The sequence below is a fragment of the Sus scrofa genome, chromosome 6 (genome assembly GCF_000003025.6).
Source record: "Sus scrofa isolate TJ Tabasco breed Duroc chromosome 6, Sscrofa11.1, whole genome shotgun sequence".
Taxonomy (NCBI): Eukaryota; Metazoa; Chordata; class Mammalia; order Artiodactyla; family Suidae; genus Sus; species Sus scrofa.
Genome location: NC_010448.4, coordinates 159843321 through 159860950, shown reverse-complemented (window position 1 = coordinate 159860950; position 17630 = coordinate 159843321). Strand labels below are relative to the sequence as shown.

The 17630-nt window shown below is 48.4% G+C and overlaps 2 protein-coding genes and 1 long non-coding RNA gene across 13 annotated transcripts in view; 1 reads left to right on the top strand and 2 right to left on the bottom strand.

Annotated features, from left to right (window-relative positions):
* CC2D1B (coiled-coil and C2 domain containing 1B) overlaps window positions 1-6671 on the bottom strand; it is an 18084-nt gene extending 11413 nt beyond the window's left edge. For 2 of the 5 annotated variants that reach the window (XM_021096651.1, XM_005665429.3), the window contains exons 1-7: window positions 6256-6402; window positions 4019-4105; window positions 2793-2937; window positions 1521-1627; window positions 1009-1167; window positions 447-572; window positions 131-290 (exon numbers count right to left, since the gene is read on the bottom strand). In XM_021096651.1, the coding sequence (XP_020952310.1) occupies window positions 131-290; window positions 447-572; window positions 1009-1167; window positions 1521-1627; window positions 2793-2937; window positions 4019-4084 (763 nt within the window). In that variant the 5' untranslated portion in view covers window positions 4085-4105; window positions 6256-6402. Of the gene's footprint in view, window positions 1-130; window positions 291-446; window positions 573-1008; window positions 1168-1520; window positions 1628-2792; window positions 2938-4018; window positions 4106-6255 lie in introns of all 5 variants that reach the window. The other 3 variants (XM_021096653.1, XM_021096652.1, XM_005665427.3) reach the window with 3 other exon arrangements.
* LOC110261230 lies at window positions 6368-17560 on the top strand. The gene is made up of 3 exons (XR_002345202.1): window positions 6368-6452; window positions 16366-16557; window positions 17428-17560. It is a non-coding gene; the product is annotated as an uncharacterized LOC110261230 (long non-coding RNA).
* ORC1 (origin recognition complex subunit 1) overlaps window positions 8645-17630 on the bottom strand; it is a 33005-nt gene continuing 24019 nt past the window's right edge. For 5 of the 7 annotated variants that reach the window (XM_005665420.3, XM_005665419.3, XM_013999391.2 and 2 more), the window contains 5 exons: window positions 17481-17630; window positions 16474-16593; window positions 12024-12193; window positions 11420-11507; window positions 8897-9294 (listed from right to left, as the gene is read on the bottom strand). In XM_005665420.3, coding sequence (XP_005665477.1) covers window positions 9100-9294; window positions 11420-11507; window positions 12024-12193; window positions 16474-16593; window positions 17481-17630 — 723 coding nt within the window. In that variant the 3' untranslated portion in view covers window positions 8897-9099. Of the gene's footprint in view, window positions 9295-11419; window positions 11508-12023; window positions 12194-16473; window positions 16594-17480 lie in introns of all 7 variants that reach the window. The other 2 variants (XM_021096649.1, XM_021096650.1) reach the window with 1 other exon arrangement.

Sequence of the window (17630 nt, the reverse complement as noted above, 5' to 3'; positions counted from 1 at the left end):
TCCTGGAATGGTTGGCCAGAGGACCTCTGTGGGAAGGTGTGACTACCAGAACGGACAATGCCAGGGTGAGGAGGCAGCCCATGGGCTCTGACCTTGGGAGCCAGGCCAGGACTCAACTATCTCAAGATACCTGGCCCCGTGGCAGGGGGAGCTGGGGATTCTGCTTCGGGGTTCCTGTTGGTTGTTTCCTGGGGGACCAGGGGCCTCCTTCCCAAGGCCACTGGGGGTGGAATCTCATCCTCATTGATCTTCCTGCCTTTCCTCACAGCAGCCAGCTGGGACTCCAGAGTCTGAGGGAGAAAGAACCAGAAACCTAGCCGGCCATCGCAGCTCAAAGATCTGGACTCTGCTCAAAGATCACTCCCCCCTGCTGGCCCAAGCTCCTCCCCGGCCTCACCCTCAGCCCCACACCTCCCAGCCCCATTCCCTAGCTGAGCCCCACGCACCTTCAGGCCACGCTCACAGCGCCTGGCTTTGGCTGCTTCACCTGCCTCCTTGGCACTGGCCGCGGCCTCCCGGTAGTTGTGGATCCGATCCTCCAGCAGAGCCTGCAGCCCCTGAGGCCCTCCAGCCTGTAGATACTTCAGTTCAGGGCCTGGCCCCTCCAGGGCCAGCTAGGCCCTTGCTGCTCCCTCCCTGCAAGGAAGCTGCCCCAGAAAACGAAGCTCTTGGATTCAAGGAGAAGGTAGAGCCTAAAAGCCTCAAGGTGGGAGGCACGCACTCACTGCAGAGGCCAGAGGCCATGTCAGAGGCAAACACAGACAATCTGTGGTGACCAGGAAATGGCTGCGGGGGGCGGGGGGCTGGGAGAACAGAGAGGCCTTTGAGGCCGGCAGCCACCAAGGAGTTTCTTGTGCTCAGACTCCGCTTGGGGCAGCTGCTAGAGGAGGGCCCTGGGAAGGATCACTGTGCCTTCCTAGGCAAGCTGTCCTCTGTGGGTGCAGTATGTGGACATGGAGGGCACAGAGGACAGGGGCAAAGGACACACTGGACCCCTCCAGAACCTACCTGAGCCGCTGGGACGGGAGCTGTTAGGCAAGCTGTCTGCACTGGAGGTTCAATGTTTTCCTGCCCCTTCTCCTCCTCAGAGTCACCTGGACTGGCTGTCTCATTGTCATCCATGGGCACAGCCTCCTCATCTGCACCCAGGACTTCCTGCAGCTCAGTCTGGGGAGACACAATTCCCAGGAGCTCAGGAGCCACCTGACCAGACCCACAATAGGACCTGAGAATACAAGATCCTCTCTCCCAGCAGTATTTCTCAGTATCACTCCCTGTGTCTCCAAGTCCCCTTCACCAAGACACTCCTCCTCTAATCTGACCAGAGAGCCTTGGAAAACAGTGAGCCTCTAAATCTAAGAATCCACAAGTACAGAGCTCAGACCAGACATCAAAGGAACCAATCTCACACCAAACAGTCAGAAAAAGGGCCCAGAAAGGCAAGGCACTCACTCAACATCAGAGCACCCGGAGGAACAAACCCCAGGCCTCCTCCATAGGCCCCAGCCCAACAAACGCACCAGCAAGTCTGCATCCTCCTCCAGGCCGTCCTCCTCCTCTTCCTCCTCCTCCACATCCCGCATACAGTCCGCTGCCAACTTCTCAATATGGGCCATAGGTAGGGGGGCTGGGGGAAGAGGGTCACAGAAGGTCAGAGCAACTCAGGAAAGGGTCACGAGGATTAAAGAAGGGTCTTCAGAAGTTCCCACTGCGGCACAGTAAGTTAGGAATCCAACTGCAGCAATTGGGCTGGCTGCAGAGGCGTGGATTTGATCCCCGGCCCAGCAAAGTGTGTTAAAGGACCCGACACTGCTGCAGCTGCAGCGCAGGTCTCAGCTGTGGCTCAGATTCAATCCCTGACCCGGTAACTTCCATATGCCATGCGTGGAGCCATTTAAAAAAACGTTTTTTTTTAAAAAAAAGGAAGGTCTCAATCCACTGCCCTGGCAGACACACTCCGTTAGAAATCCTCCTTCCCTTCCACAGCCAGCGGCCCACCTCTGCTCTTCCTTTAGGAGCCGGCACAGGAGACCCTCGGCAGGGAAGCCTTCCCAGACCGTCCAGCAGGCAACAAGCTGCTCCCTCCTTGGCATGTTTGCTGTGGTCATGAGTCACAGACAAATCTACCACTCCACCAAACCACACCTTTCACATAGGTAAAGATTTTTAACAGTCATTTGAGCTTTGCAATAATTTTTATGAGTAAACTGAGAACTTGATTAATTTTCATAACATTGCAATCCTGGTAAACAGCAGAGCTAAGATTCAAACCGAGGCTCAGCTAACCCAAAGCAGGTTTGGACTGAGAAAAATGAGGGCCACATGCTCCCAGACCAGCGAGCCTCTTCCTGGGTCCCCTCCTTGTCCTTAGTTCTGGGGAACATGGGATGGCAGTGGCTCTCTCTGAGCATTGCTGGTGAGGAGAGGGGATGATTTAGATCCTCTGACCCTACCAGGCCTCAGATGTCTGTCCTCTTCCAGGCTGGGGTGGGGAGACACCACTTATTCATCCATTTGACCAATTTCTATGCACTCTTATGTGCCCAATTCAGTCTGAGCTGAGCCTCTCCTCCATATCAGGCCCTGGCTAGAGCTCAGGATGGGGGCCGAGTCAGCCTGGGATTCAGACTGCTGACTGTCCACCATCAGTCAGCTGTCCAGGAAGGAGTGAGCAGGGCAAAGGGCCTCTGGATGGGAAGGGACATGGACATCAGAAAGACCAGGAGATCTGGCTGGCTCCCCACCACCTCCCTGAGCCCACCTGGTCCCAGCACCAAGTGCTGCAAACTCACCCTGCCCCTTGGGAGCTGGCTTCCTGCCTGTGGTTCCTGCTTCCCCAGTGAGGGCCAGCAGCTCGGCCTCCAGGTCCCCGTCATCTTCAGTCTCCTCTGCCCCTAGCAGCACGTCCTCAGGGTTGAACTCCACAAAGAGCCCGAGCTGAGAGGAGAAGGTTTCTTAGGAATCATGAAATGATGCAGAGGATGGAGCCCAGCCCCAGAGCCAGTCTCCAAGAGGTCAGTGGCTTCTTCACTGTCTGTGGGGTCCAATGTGCAGAAAAGAAAACTGAAGCCTGCAACATTACCCATTGGGACACTTATCCCCTTGGTGACTCTACAAAGAACCCAGTAAGACTACACTGCCATTATTATTACTAACAACAGTAACAGCACCAGCTGCCAAGCAGGGTCCTTAGCACTCGACATGACTGTTAATCCTGAAGCAGGTCCTATTTTCTTTTAAATTGTGGTAAAACACGTAGCAGGAAAATTACCACCTCAACCATTTTTAAGTGTGGAGTACAGTGTCGTTAAGCACATCCACACTGTTGCGCAGCCATCACCACCACCCATCTGTAGAACGCTTCTCATCTGCAGAACTGCAACCTTGTACCCAGGAAACAACTCCCCGTTCTCCTCTCCCCCAGCTCCTCGTAACCACCCTTCTACTGTCTATGAATTTAACTACCCGAGGTAAAGGTAGGTCCTATGTGCATCTCCGTTTTCAGATGAAACAGGCAGTCCTGTATATGACAGAGTTAGAATTTAAAATAAAGTCTTGTGACTTGAGTCTTTGCCCATTAACCACCTTCCTCTTTTGAGACAATAAAAATGGGCTAAGAAGTCTCAGCACTTGTGCCCAGAAGAAATAAAGGGAGAAAACTGGAAGGCAGACCCATCAGTCTCCAACTTAGGCCAGAGCCAGGCGAGCAAAATTGTGGCCCTAAATGAGGAGCCCATGAGAGCACCTCAACTCTGGAGGTTCCCGAATCCAGATCATTCACACACAGGTGGCCATGGCAGGAGGATGCCTGGGTTGAAACACTGAGAGTTTAGGCCTCATCTCCCACATGTTTGTGGCAGGGGGTAGACAGAGGGTCTCTAAGGGTTCTTTCTGCCAACTCCCCGAGGCATGCCTCAAAGTCTCTCGGACTAACAGGAAAACCAGGTAGATGACCCAGTTCGCCCAAGCCCCCACCCTCAGACTCACCCAGAAGTGAAGGTAGAGGCTATATTCATACCTGCTTGGCAGCCGCCACACCCTGGCCACTGGCCTGAGGGCCCTTCCGAGGTCTTGGCCCTGGCATCTTGGCAGCCTAGATACCTGTCTAGTGGGGAGTGGAAGAGACTCAGACTGGGGCAGCCTACAAGCCCCTCCCCCAACAGCACTACCTATGTTTACTTGTGGTTAGTAAACTCCCAACTCAGAGAAAGAACACAACGCCTAACACCAAAGGATGAAATATTTACACTCAAAGTACAGCGCTGATGCAAGCAGCATAGGAAATGGAAGGGATGGGACATCTGTTCATAGGCTTAAGGGGGGAGTGTTGACACAATAAAAAGCTACTGAACTGACTGACAAATGTGGATTAAACCCAAGAGGCTGAGTCGGGAATGGTCTAAGAAGGCCCAGATACAGGGAAGCAACTAGGTACAGGGTGGGTACAAGGCTGGGTAGGATTCAGAAAGGCTCTAAAACTGTGCTGTCAAATACGGTAGCCATATGTGACTAGTCCACATTTAAACTTAATTAAATTAAATTAAGTACTGTAGCCATATGTGACTAGTTATGTTTAAATTTAAATTAATTAATTTACGGAGTTTCCATCATGGCTCAGTGGTTAATGAATCCAACTAACATCCATGAGCTTGCAGGTTTGATCCCTGGCCTCGTTCAGTGGGTTAAGGATCTGGCGTTTGCTGTGAGCTATGGTGCAGGTTGCAGACATGGCTCGGATTCCCCATTGCTGTGGCTGTGGTGTAGGCCGGCAGCGGTAGCTCCGATTTGACCCCTAGCCTGGGAACCTCCATATGCCGTGGGTATGGCCCTAAAAAGACAAAACAAATAAAAATAAATTAATTAATTTAAAATCCTGTTCAAGAGTTCCCATTGTGGCTCAGTGGGTTAAGAACCCAACTAGTATCCATGAGGAGGCAGGTCTGACCCCTGGCCTTGGTCAGTGGGTTAAAGGATCCAGCAAGTTGCAGTGTGGCTCGAAGATGTGGCTTGGATCTGGCGTTGCTGTGACTGTGGTGCAGGCCTGCAGCCGTAGCCCCATTTCGGCCCCCAGCCTGGGAACTTCCATATGCCTCAGGTGGGGCCCTAAAAAGACAAAAAAAATTTTTTTTTTAATCCTGTTCCTCAGCTAGTGGCCTACTGTTGGCCAGCACAAATAATGAACATTTTCATCACTGCAGAAAGTTCTATTGAACAGTTCTGCTCTACGGAAATCCCAATCGGCATTCTGATTCTCTGAGATTTCACAACCATTCAAGGACCTACTAGGTGTCAGACCCTGGGCTGGGCACCGGGGAGCAGGAATGAACCTGATGTGATCTCAGCCCTCAAAGAACTTTTACTGGTCAGAAAGGCCTCATCACTGGACAAAAGCTACACAGGGCTGAGCCAGGGGTGGTGTGCTCAGGGGCAGCTCCTTATTCAGCAGACAGTAGGTTTCTGGAGAAGGTGATGCCCATGCTGAGTCATGAAGAAGTTGGGGGGAAGGACAGGGAATAGGATTCCAAACAGAGGGAACAACCTGATAATGGTTCTGAGGCGATGAGCAGAACTGCACAAGGAAATTAAACTGGGATTACTGGGGCCGAGAGTGTGAGACAAGAAACGGCACACGCGAGGATGAAACGGTGAGCAAGGGGCACAACAGAAACACCTTTCCGCCTAGAGGAGTTTGGGCCCGATTCTGAGCGCAATGGACGTGACGGGGTCAGGTCGGCGATTCAGAAACCTCCCTCTAGCTGCAGAAGGGAAGGAAGCAGGGGGAGAATGCAGGCTGCAAGCCCACTCAGTACCGAGCATCTCGCAACGCTCCGGGCGAAAGGAGCGACGCTGAGGGAGAGCGGGGGCGCTGGGGATGGAGAGAAGCGGACGGAGTCCAGAGTTAGGGGGTAAAATCAACAGGGCTCCGAGGCTCAGATGTGCGCGCTCGGGAGGGGGCGCTCAGGGTGACACCAGGCGTCAGAGGTCGGTGACTTGGGTGAATGAGCGGCGGTCAACTGAGCGGGGGACACGGAGTGCGCGGGTCAGTCAGACGCTGCGGCTCCGGGGGCTTCGGTCCTGGACCCAGGCCCGGGCTCCGGAGAGAGGAGGGCAGGCAGTGCGCAGGGAGGCGAAGCCGGGGACCCCACGCAACGCGCCGAGGACGCGCCGCCCTGCCCTGCCCTCCCCTGCCCAGCCGCCTCATCTCCCCCGCGGTCCCCTCAGCGCCCCTTGCCGGGGGACGAGTTCGCAGCATACCTCGCAGCGGATCCGAAACCAACCCGGGCCTCCTCCCGCCCGGCACCGCCCAGGCCTCTCGCGGCCCCAGGGCCGCCGAGGCAGCCGTGACAGGAAGAGCCCCCGGGGAGACGGCTCGCGCCCTGACACGTGACTCCACGGCCCGTGCGGCGCGTATCACGCATGCGCAAGGCGAAGAGGGCGCGGCGCTCCAACAGGTGACTCCGAGGGTGGGGTTCTGAGCGCGCAGGCGCCTTCGGGCAGGTAGCGAGGCTCGCTGGGAGGGTGTTTGGGCAGTTCGGGGTTGTCCAGCTACTTGAGGAGGTGCAGCAGGTGCGCACACCCCCGTCCTTTTCCGTTTACAGCTTCCTCGCCAAGCTTGCTCCTTCACTTGCTCTCCAGGGCTGCTTGGGCGCACGCTCACCTAAAATAGCCTCAAGTCCTCCTACCGCCCCTCTGGAGGTGAGGATGTGAAGGCTCCGCCCTGGAGGAGGGGCTTCTTGCATTTCCTTTTTCAGTGTACTGTGTGAGTATCTAGGGAAAGGGAGATGGGGCTCACCACGTTCTACTTAATCATTCAGCACCTAAATGTACCTTTTCCAATCAGAAGGCGGATTGACTACTTAAGATCTAACAGCTCTTTGCACTCCTTCATGAAGTCACTTCAGATAATTTAACACCAGGTTCTCACTCCGCTTGTGGGGGTGGGGGAGGTGGAAGCGGGGAGACATTAAGAGAAATTTCCGTCCAAATCGCTTCCTACTGCCTGTTTTTAAACTTTTGAAAGTTATGTTTTGTAGTTAGTTTTGAAGGTCTCCCAGTTTCCTTGGACAAAGAGCTTTTCCATCTCCTTATTGCTTTGGGATTTCCTGAAGAGAACCCTCTTTACTATCTTAAAATTTAAGTTTCACTCATTAAAAATTAAAATATTTTAATGAAATATTTAAGATATACACAAATATACGATATTTTACATTTGCTGGAATGCAAGATCCATAAAGGCATAAGTTTTTGTTTGTTTTCTAAGTTATCTCCTGTCTAAAGTGATGCATGGTACCCAGCAGGCACTCAAGAAATAGCCTATTTCTTGAGTGAATTAACAATACATGGGCACTTACCACAAGTTTAAGAAAAGCCAGTAGGATAAAACTGAAGCCACCTGTCCACCTCTCATGTTGCAACACTTGCCCAAAGAGAGATCCACTTTGCTGAATTTGGTGTTTATTATGCCTGATCATTTCTATTTCTGCTATTTCTTCCTCCCTCCCTCCCTTTTTATGGCCACACGTGCAGCATATGGAAGTTCCCAGGCTAGGAGTCAAGTTGGAGCTGCAGCTGCTGGGCTTCACCATAGCCACAGCAACTCGGGATCCGAGCTGCGTCTGCAACCTACACCACAGCTCAGGGCAATGCCAGATCCTTAACACATATTTGTGTTATGAATATTTTTTAAAAGAAACCACTGCTTTGCAGACATTTTCCCCTCAATCCTGATTATCTGCTAATTTTTCTCATCAGTAGATTCAGGGCAAATATTTCTGGCAGGACTCTGATACAGGTAATGTTTTTCTCAGTACTGACGTGAAGTTTTAGATGTCAGTTTGTTCCATTGTTTGTTTATTACAATTGACTTGAAAAGTTATACCATAAATTCTGCCAAGATTTTAATTGGAACTGATTTACACTTAGAGTTAATCACATCTCTTTATTAGATTTATTCCTAGGTAGTTTATTTTTTCTGTGCCATCTAAGTATTTTTTTATTTCAAGTTTTGTTTTTATGATAAATGGTGCCTTTTAAAAAATTCCATGTTCTAGCTGTTTCTTGCTAGGGATTATTTATTACTGATGTTATTTCGAACAGTTCCTTTTTTTTTCCTTTCTAGGGCTACATCCACACATGGAAGTTCCCAGGATAGGGGTTGACTTGGAGCTACACCATAGCCACAGCAACACAAGATGTGAGCTGCCTCTGCAACCTACACACAGCTCACGGCAACACCGGATCCTCAACCCACTGAACAAGGCCAGGGTTCGAACCTGCATCCTCATGGATCCTAGTAGGTTTCCTTACTGCTGAGCCTTGACAGCAACTCCCTCCAGCGCTCTTTTCAACAAACTAAGTACTTTAGGAGTTCCCTTCGTGGCGCAGTGGTTAACGAATCTGACTAGGAACCACGAGGTTGCGGGTTTGATCCCTGCCCTTGCTCAGTGGGTTAAGGATCCGGTGTTACTGTGAGCTGTGGTGTAGGTTGCAGACACGGCTCGGATCCTGCGTTGCTGTGGCTCAGGTGTAGGCTGGTGGCTACAGCTCCGATTCAAACCCTAGCCTGGGAACCTCCATATGCCTTGGGAGCAGCCCTAGAAAAGACAAAAAGACAAAAAGACAAAAAAAAAAAACAAACAAAAAAACAAAAAAACTAAGTACTTTATACTCACATTGTTCAAACATTAAAAGATACATAGTGACAGACAGTGAATGTCTTCCTCTAACCCTGGAAGTAGCCATCCAATACTTTCCTAGAAGCAACCAATATAACTAAGTTCTTACAGAACTATTTTATATAGACACAGTAAGGGTGTGCATGTATTTATATATATAGTATGTTACCATTAAATAAACGGCGGGGCTACTAACAGAAATAAAAGCCAGAGAGATGGCCTACTGTAGGAAGGATGCTTTGATTTTATACTTTGATGTATGTAACAACTATTAAAACTTCCCAAACTCTCTGGAAAAAGGCAAATGATTTAATGGAAAATTCCAAAATACGTGACATCCATTTCCATTCAGGATACTTTGCTGCTAGGACTCCCCGTGCTTAGAAAAAGGAATCAGCAGGTCGGTCCTTCCTTGCGAAGCCCTTCACTCTTCTTTCAGTGCATACAGAACGTCATCCTGACTGACGTTGAGGCGCACACGAAGGAGCAGGTCGTTCCTGCTGGGCTCCACGAGTAGAAGGCGGCAGGAGCCCAGGTGAGAGCACACGGCCATGGTCTCCGACATGGTGGGGTATGGGAGCCCCTCCATCCTGCATAGCGCCACGTGTTGACTGTATACCTGGAAGCAAAAAGCAGATCTGACATCAGCTGCCATGGAGGTAGTCCTGCGTCTGTATCTGATCGTTTATTTCTTCTTTGGGGAAGATGAGGCACTCCTTGGCAAGGATACTCACTACCCCAGAAGGCACCAATGGGTGCCCGACTGGGGCACAAACACAGGGCCAGAATGCAGTATTGGCCTCAGAATCAGGGAACAGCAGGTCTGAATCCTGTTTGTATTAATTACCTAAATAACCAACCCCTGCCAGTCATTTGACTTTTTTGAGCTTCAGTTTTATTAAATACACTACAATGTCCTTCCTGAGTTAATAGATATAAAATGCCTAGTAACTGTCACAATTATATAAACAGTCCTTGCCTCCAGGGGCTGAGCATTCCAATTGAGATTGTCATACTTCAAGTCAAATTTTGTTTTAAGAGCATTTTCCTCGGCAGATACAGTAAACAGGTGCCAAGGCCTGACCCTTGGAAAAACGCAAAGGCCCAGAGAGAACTGAGTAAAAAGAGGTAGGAGGATGGCTGGAAACATTGACTGCCACCCTAAAGCCCCTCAGTGGGTCAGCAAATCTGCAGCACTTTCTGCTCACTCTCTGTTCTATGTTTAAGTCTCCCCCCAACTCCCCCAAGACTAGGAGCTTGTTAGGAGCAGGGATATGCATCAGTTCAGCTCAGGGCATGCATCACAATTAAGGGCACGCTGCACATGTTCAAGCAATAGCTACAAGCTAAAATGAAAGTCACTCTCTGCAGGAGAGCTGTCTCAGGCTTTAGAAGAATATGGGCAAAACATGACCAGCGATTTAATGTTTAAGAAAGAAGTTAAAGAAGAAAAGCTGAAAGGAAATAAAGTAGCTGGAAGGAAAATATTTTTCTGATCTATTTGCCTAAAACATGCTCATACACACAGAGAGACATACAAACTCCCAGTAACATACTCAAACACCTTTCATAATTCATATTCAAAGGCAGCCAGTACTCTGAGTTCCTGCCATGGCTCAGTGGTTAATGAACCTGACTACTATCCATGAGGTCATGGGTTCGATCCCTGGCCTCGCTCAGTGGGTTAAGGATCCGGCATTACTAAGAGCTGTGGTGTAGGTCGCAGACATGGCTTGGATCCCGCATTGCTGTGGCTGTGGTGTAGGCTGGCAGCTACAGCTCCGATTAGACCCCTAGCCTGGGAACCTCCATATGCCCCAGGTGCAGCCCCCAAAAGCAAACAAACAAAACAAACAAAAAGTCAGCCCAGTACTTTTGGACACCAGTTTTTTTTTTTTTTTTTTGTCTTTTTCCCATTTCTTGGGCCGCTCCCACTGAGCAAGGGCAGGGATCGAACCCACAACCTCATGGTTCCTAGTCGGATTCGTTAACCACTGTGCCACGACGGGAACTCCTGGACACCAGTTTTAAATAAACCACTAAGGCATGTTCCCTAGAGTTCACTCAATATAATTGATCTTTTTTTTTTTTTTCTGTTTGTCAATATAATTGATCTTATGCTCAGAGTGTTTGGATTGATCCTTGTGATTTGTTTTTAAACAAGGCTCATTCTGAAAGCCGCACCTACGGCACATGGAAGTTCCCAGCTAGGGGTCAAGTCGGAGCTATAAGCCACTGGCCTACATCAAGCTCATGGCAACACCATATCCTTAACCGACTAAGCAAGGCCATGGATGGAACCCACGTCCTCATGGATACTAGTTGGTTTTGTTACTGTTGAGCCATGATGGGAACTCCCTTGTTCATCTTTGAATCGCCTACTCCCAGAATAGATTCTGGCACATAGTAAAGCTTCAATCTAATATGCAGAAATCAGTTGCTAAAGGTCTTTCAAGCAACTCAATAAAATATTACATAAAAATAGGTGCTAGTCTGATATTCTTTAGCATAATCAGGTTGGCACAAATAGAGACAGACTCTATTTACACAGCAGTTAAAATTCCCACCTATTTTAAAGACGCCAGACCAAAATCTAGAAGGATTTTTAGCATACAGAAGTTCCTGGGCCAGGGATCGAACCCAAACCACAGCAGTGACCCAAGGCACAGCAGTGACAATGCTGGATCCTTAACCCACTGAGCCACCAGGGAACTCCAAGAACTTTTAAAAAGTAGATCAGTCACCTGTTGAAATGTTGCTTCCTCCAGTCCTGATCGGCGGAACTCTGTGAGGATGGCTCTCAGAAAGCTTTGTTCCAGAACGGAGGAATTTCTTAAAGAAAATGAGATGTGAATTCACATAAGTGGCTGTACCCCCAATCCAGAGGAAGGCCAAATAAAACTTATCCATGTCTCTAAAAAAAGAGAGGAAAAAACTGGAGACTATTTCCTCCTATATTTCTATATTATTTGGCAATGATTTCCCTTGCCTCCAAAGTCTCAAAATACTATGAAAACACTGCTATGCAAGTGAGGGAACACCACAATCATATCTGGACAATTGCCAGCACCCCCTTTTCATGGCTGAGTCTATCACTCAGGGTGAGAGAAGTAGCTGCCTCCTTGTCTCCATGCACTTCACTTCCTGAACACCTATGATGTAACTCAGTACATGGCAATTATTCTCCCATGATAGTGATGAGATCACATTACTGCTTCCCTGACTAGACTGAGAAACAGGACAGCATCTTCAGTAAATGCAGGTTGAATGAGTAAAAGCTCTGAAAGGGAAACCCTCTCCAGTGTTCTTCCAAGGGAGATTCAGGGTCAGGAAACAGAAGTGTCTTACTTGATGGCAGTGATGTATGACGATGAAAACATCTCATCTACTGCTTCCAGTAAGTGGGCTGTAGTGACCAGGCCAGGGGAGTTGGGCTTCTGGCAGGAGGACTCACAAATCTCGGTGGCACGCCTACAAATGTCCAGGCAGCGCCGTGCATCTCCAGAGAGGGCTGCTACCTACAGGAGGGAACATTTTATTCCTTGAGATCCCCTTGCTGTCTCAACCCAGGAGAAAAACCAACTGATTCTGTGTTTAGGTAGGAAAGAAGGGCAGGGCTGGGAGTGGACTTAAGCCTGAAATTAAGAACTTCACCCTGGCTGGGAACCTGGTGGGAGCCCAAATGTAAATTATTATACTGTGTCTGGGGCTCTTCCCCAAGTCCACACGTTTTTCTTAGCCTTATGGATAATTCCATAATGGAAAAAGCAGAAATTCTCCAGCTTTATTTAATATTAGCAACGAAGAAACCTAAGAGAAGAGGCTCCAGGCCCCAGACTGTTACTGAACCATCTGGAAACACAAGGGTTCTTGTTCCTTGCATGAACAGAAAAGGCTGAGAGGCTGAGCTAGAGCCTATTTTGGTGATAAAGCCACAGACTGAGCCTCCTTCACAGCATGTGGTAAATTCTGGAAACCGCCGGGTCAATGGCTAAATGAACCAGAATCAAGAGGGAAGGAAATCACAAAGCTGGAGGACCCAGAGGCATCTGGTTAGACGACCCCATTACGCCAATGGCTCTGCTTCTGTGCCTTCCTGTCCATGTGCACAGAGGCTGAGGGGCTCCTGGGCTCCCTTTGTGGGGAATCCTATACTCTCTCCCAAGCTGACATGGGAGGGCTCTTGGCATTTTAAATTTCACTGAAGGAACCCTTAGCCTCACCGCTGCCTGCAAGGATCTCTTAGTTCTGTATTCTCAGTGCTTACCAGCAATCCCCACCAGTCCCCCGACAACCATCACGGGCGATGATATCCTGCCTGATGGCATCCCAAATAACTGCTTCCTTCCAAAATTCATACAGCATTAAGTTTAAAAAGCAAACTGTATAGACACACACACACTACCCTCCCCTAAACGAAGACGTTAAAAACGGTCATTTCTGGGAAGTGGGATTATAGGAGTTTTTAAATGTTTTGTGTATATTTGTTTCCAGAATTCAAATATAAGACACGCAAAACAAAAATCACTTTTCCTGTCATGCCAGACAGAAACCTGAGCATCAGCATTTATTATTCCCTCCTTCTGGTCTCCTATATCCGAGTGGTGAGGAGGCCTGGGGATGGAAACACGTCTCCTGCCCCCCCCCGGGGGAAGCGGTGCTGTACAGGGGTTAACAGCATGGCCGCAGGGCCTAGAATCAAAGTGGACACGGGACCCCGGGAGGCAAGAAAACACCCAAAGCAGTTCTCACTCTGAGGGCATCTGTGAACCTTGGCAACCATAAGCACCCTTTCTGACCAAAGCTGGAGTGAGGGAGACGAAAGAAAATGCTGCCCTGCCCCCCATGGAATCTAAGAGAGTAAATTTGGGACCTGATCTCCCTACAGCCTCAGTATGAGGGGGAGTCAGAGACTCATGCAGAAGGGAGGGCAAGAAAAATGGCCTGTTTTGACCTTGGTGTTAGGTGGGTATAGGGTTAAAAATAAACTTGAGTCAAGCCCTCACATGGGTTAGTAGCCCGAATTTTTGCTGTGTCTCCTAAATACCTCAAGTGGAGAATTTCATTTAAAAATGGTCCCAGTTGGGAGTTCCTGTTGTGGCTCTGTAGTAATGAACCTGACTAGTATCCATGAGGATGCAGGTTCAACCCCTGGCCTCGCTCAGTGGGTTAAGGATCTGGCATTACTGTGAGCTGCAGCATAGGTCACAGACTAGGCTTAGTTATGGTGTTGCTGTGGCTGTGACTCTGATTTGACCCCTAGGCTGGGAGCTTCCATATGCCATAGGTGTGGCCCTAAAAAGAAAAAAAAATGAAATTAAAAAAAAATATGGCCCCAGGTGGTAGTGCCCCTCAGTAACTGATAGAAGCACAAAGTAAATGAATTCAACTTCAACTCAAGCCTCAATCAACTCTCAGATAAGGTTCTAAAAAACATGAGCACACAGTTAAAAAAAAATCAAGACGCAAGAACAAGGAAACAAGGCTATATAAGCATAGGAATCAGCAACCAATAGAAGACTTGCAAAGACTTCAGATATTCTAATTATAAAACAAAGAATATAAAATAAGTATGTTTATATGTTAAGAAATAAAAGAGAGTTTTAAAATTAAAGGCAAGAGCTTTAGGTAAAAACAGCAGCCAAATTTGATGCCTTCTGGAACTTTATTTAAAGACCAACAACCCTAAATAAGAAAAAGAAGCAACCGGAGAGCAGTGACAATATTCAATTCTGAGAGTTAGAAAGAGGGGGCAGGGTAGCAGTTAACTCAGCAGACAGGAGAAAGCCCATTCCTAAGCCAGCAGTGAGGAATCCAAGAACAAATCTAAGTTACAATAGAAATCTTCAAAATGCTCTGGAGTTAGTGGTAACAGAACTGGAGGGAAGGGGGGTATTTGGCTAAAATAAGGACTGGCTGAAAGTGAGGAAACTGGTGCCCTAGATCAGGAGTCAGCAAAATATGGCCTGTCACATGTTTTTGTAAATAAAGTTTTACTGGAACATGGGTATGTGCATTTGTTTACATGTTAGGCAGGGTTGCTCTGACAATACAAGGGCAGAGCTGAATAATGGTGACAGACCATTATGGTCCACAAGGCCTAAAATATTTACTATTGGCCCTTCACAGAAAAAGTCTGAAGTGTTCCCATTGTGGCTTAGAGGGTTAAGAACCTGACTAGCATCCATGAGGATAAGGGTTTGATCCCTGGTCTCACTCAGTGAGTTAAAGATCCGGTGTTGACATGAGCTGCGGTATAGATCATAGCAGAACCTCGGATCCTGTGTTGCTGTGGCTGTGGTGTAGGCCAGGAGCTACAGCTTGGATTCGACCCCTAGCCTGGGAACCTCCATATGCTGTGGGTCAGGAAGGGAAGAGGAGGGGAGGGAAGGAGAGGGAAGGGAAGGGAAAATTTGCTAACTCTTGCTCTAGATCCTTCCTCCATTTCATGCTGTTTAGTGAACATTAGGGCCGCTGATGGAGGGTTTAGGGTTCTATGAGAAACTTTCGTGCCTTTGCAAATCTTACTGTTTCCATAAAAACCTTTGCCCCAGAGTTATCTCTCTTATATCATGGCAGGAAACCAGAAATTTATTCTCAAGCAAGGATAAACAAAAAGTCTCTGGACGGGGATACTAGATATTGTTGCAGGGGAGGGATGTCCCTTCCTAAATATAGATGATTACTATTTGCAGGATGAATGTGAAGCCCTCCCCCTCCCCGACTCCAGCCACCTCCCCTGATCCTGGAACACTGCCCTCCCGGCAGGACAGGGGAAGCCTACTCTTTGAAATCTGACTCTCCCAGGAAGCATGGGAAAGAACTGAAGAAACTAAAATGGACTCAATCGGATTATTGGATTACTTGTAGCGGAAGAAGCTCGTAAACAAGCCCCACTCTGCATCAGCTCTATAATCTCCACCTTTAGACCTGAGTGGACCACCAAGACATCTGCGGAAAAGTCTAACAATGTACCAAAACCAACAGACAAAAACATCTTGGAGGAAAAGGGAGAAAAAACCGCAAATAATTAGTATGGCATAAAAAAGGACCATTCAAAGGAAAAAAAAAAAAAAAAAGAATTTTTAGCAATTATATGATAGCAGAGGTGGAAAAACTCTACCCAAAAGAAGGGTTAGACAGTAACTTTGAGGATCTCTCTCCTAGAAAGCAAAGCCTGGAGATACATACTCTATGAAGCTCACCTCTGACCGCAGAGCTCTGAGCAGGTGTTACAGACGTGTGTGGCTACTACAGAGTTCGCATTGTTTTGGGCAAGAAAACTAGAAATAGGCTTATAATTCTTTTAAGTGCTGAAATACTGTGGATGTGTGGTTTCTTCTGTTCAACTCAAGGCAGATATTTAATCTGCTTCGTTCCTCAGCATCTTCAGAGAAGTCTTAGTGGAATCTCAGTTGGCATTCTCTCAGTGAGCCTGCAGAAGTTAGGCATCCCACACTCCATACCTACCACAGCGTGTGCACCTTGCCAGGTGCATTAAGTACAGTCTCATTTAATTCTCATATACACCAGGTTTGTCTGCCTCACTGACTATATTGCCCTTTTGATTATACAAAGCTCTGTGAATCAATTCATCTCTGTATATAAGTCCACCATATGCAGAGCCTTCTATTAATTATATAATAAGAAGGTTAAGTACTTTCTATTTTTTTTGGTATTTGTGTTACAGGACTTCCTAAATTTCTCTTCATCTCCACAGCACCAGCAAGGGGCCTCACATGGGCAGGTACTCAACAAAGAGTGCTGGGGCGGCCAGGGGCTCCTCGAGGCCACTTACCTTCCTGGCTACCAGCTGGATGGCATCACCCTCAAAGGCCTTTAAATGCTGGAGTCGGGACAGCAGGATCTGTTGCAACTGGCTGTAAGTATAGGGCTGGAAGGACATCCTGGTTAGACCCTGGGGAGTCAAGAGACAGATGAACAAGTCACTCTGACAGTCCTGCTGGAAAGCCACCCTCAAATCCCCAAGGCTGATTTCCAAGTTTCATAGAACATTTATACATATCATCCCAGGACTAGCACTGCTTCCAGCTCCTTTCATTCCTGACAACGACCATGGTGTCCTGAAGTGCAATAGTTCCCAAGTGTATTTGCATTTGGTTTAAAAGCACCTTTGGAGTTCCCATTGCAGCTCAGCAGGTTAAGAAGCTGACTAGTATCCATGAGGATGAGGATTTTATCCCTGGCCTCGCTCAGTGGGTTAAGGATCCAGTGTCACCATGAGCTGTGGTGTAGGTCACAGTCTCAGCTCAGATCTGCTGTGGCTGTGGTATATAGGTCAGCAGCTTCAGCTCTGACTCAACCCCTACCCTGGGAACTTCCATATGCCACGGGTGTAAAACCCCTGCCCCCCCAAAAAAGCACCTTTTGTTCTGCCAGCATCAGCAGAGGCGGATTGGAGCCAAAGTGCTCTAGAGAGTGGGCGGGAGGATCTTCAGCCCTACAGTGTGCACGACTCTGGGCTTCGTTCATGTTCTAAGGACTTGCTATAGTGCTTCCTCCTGAACCATAGGATCCACAAAGGCAGAGATCGTGTCTGCCCTGCTCACTGCTATACTCCACGCATCCAACACTGCCTAGCAAGGGTGAGTGCTTAAATAGTTTTAAAAATAATTAAATTTTTAGGGCTCTGTGCAGTTTAAGAGCGGTATGTTTGCAGGAAAAAATTTCAGAAATCCCATTTCTTACTTTTCCCCATTTATTTTAGTTTCCTATGTGTTCATTTCTGCAGAACTCCTTGGCCCGGCTTAGGGGTCTATATGGACAGCCTGAGAAGAACCCTACCAGTCGGCTGGACACCCGGTTCATCATGATGCGCTCTGGCAGGTCCATGGTGTTGGCAATGGTCAGGACCACAAGCCGGGCCTTCTTGTGAGTGGGCCAGTCAAACAGATTGTACATCACGTCTTGTTTATGGGTCCACAAAAGGTCGAG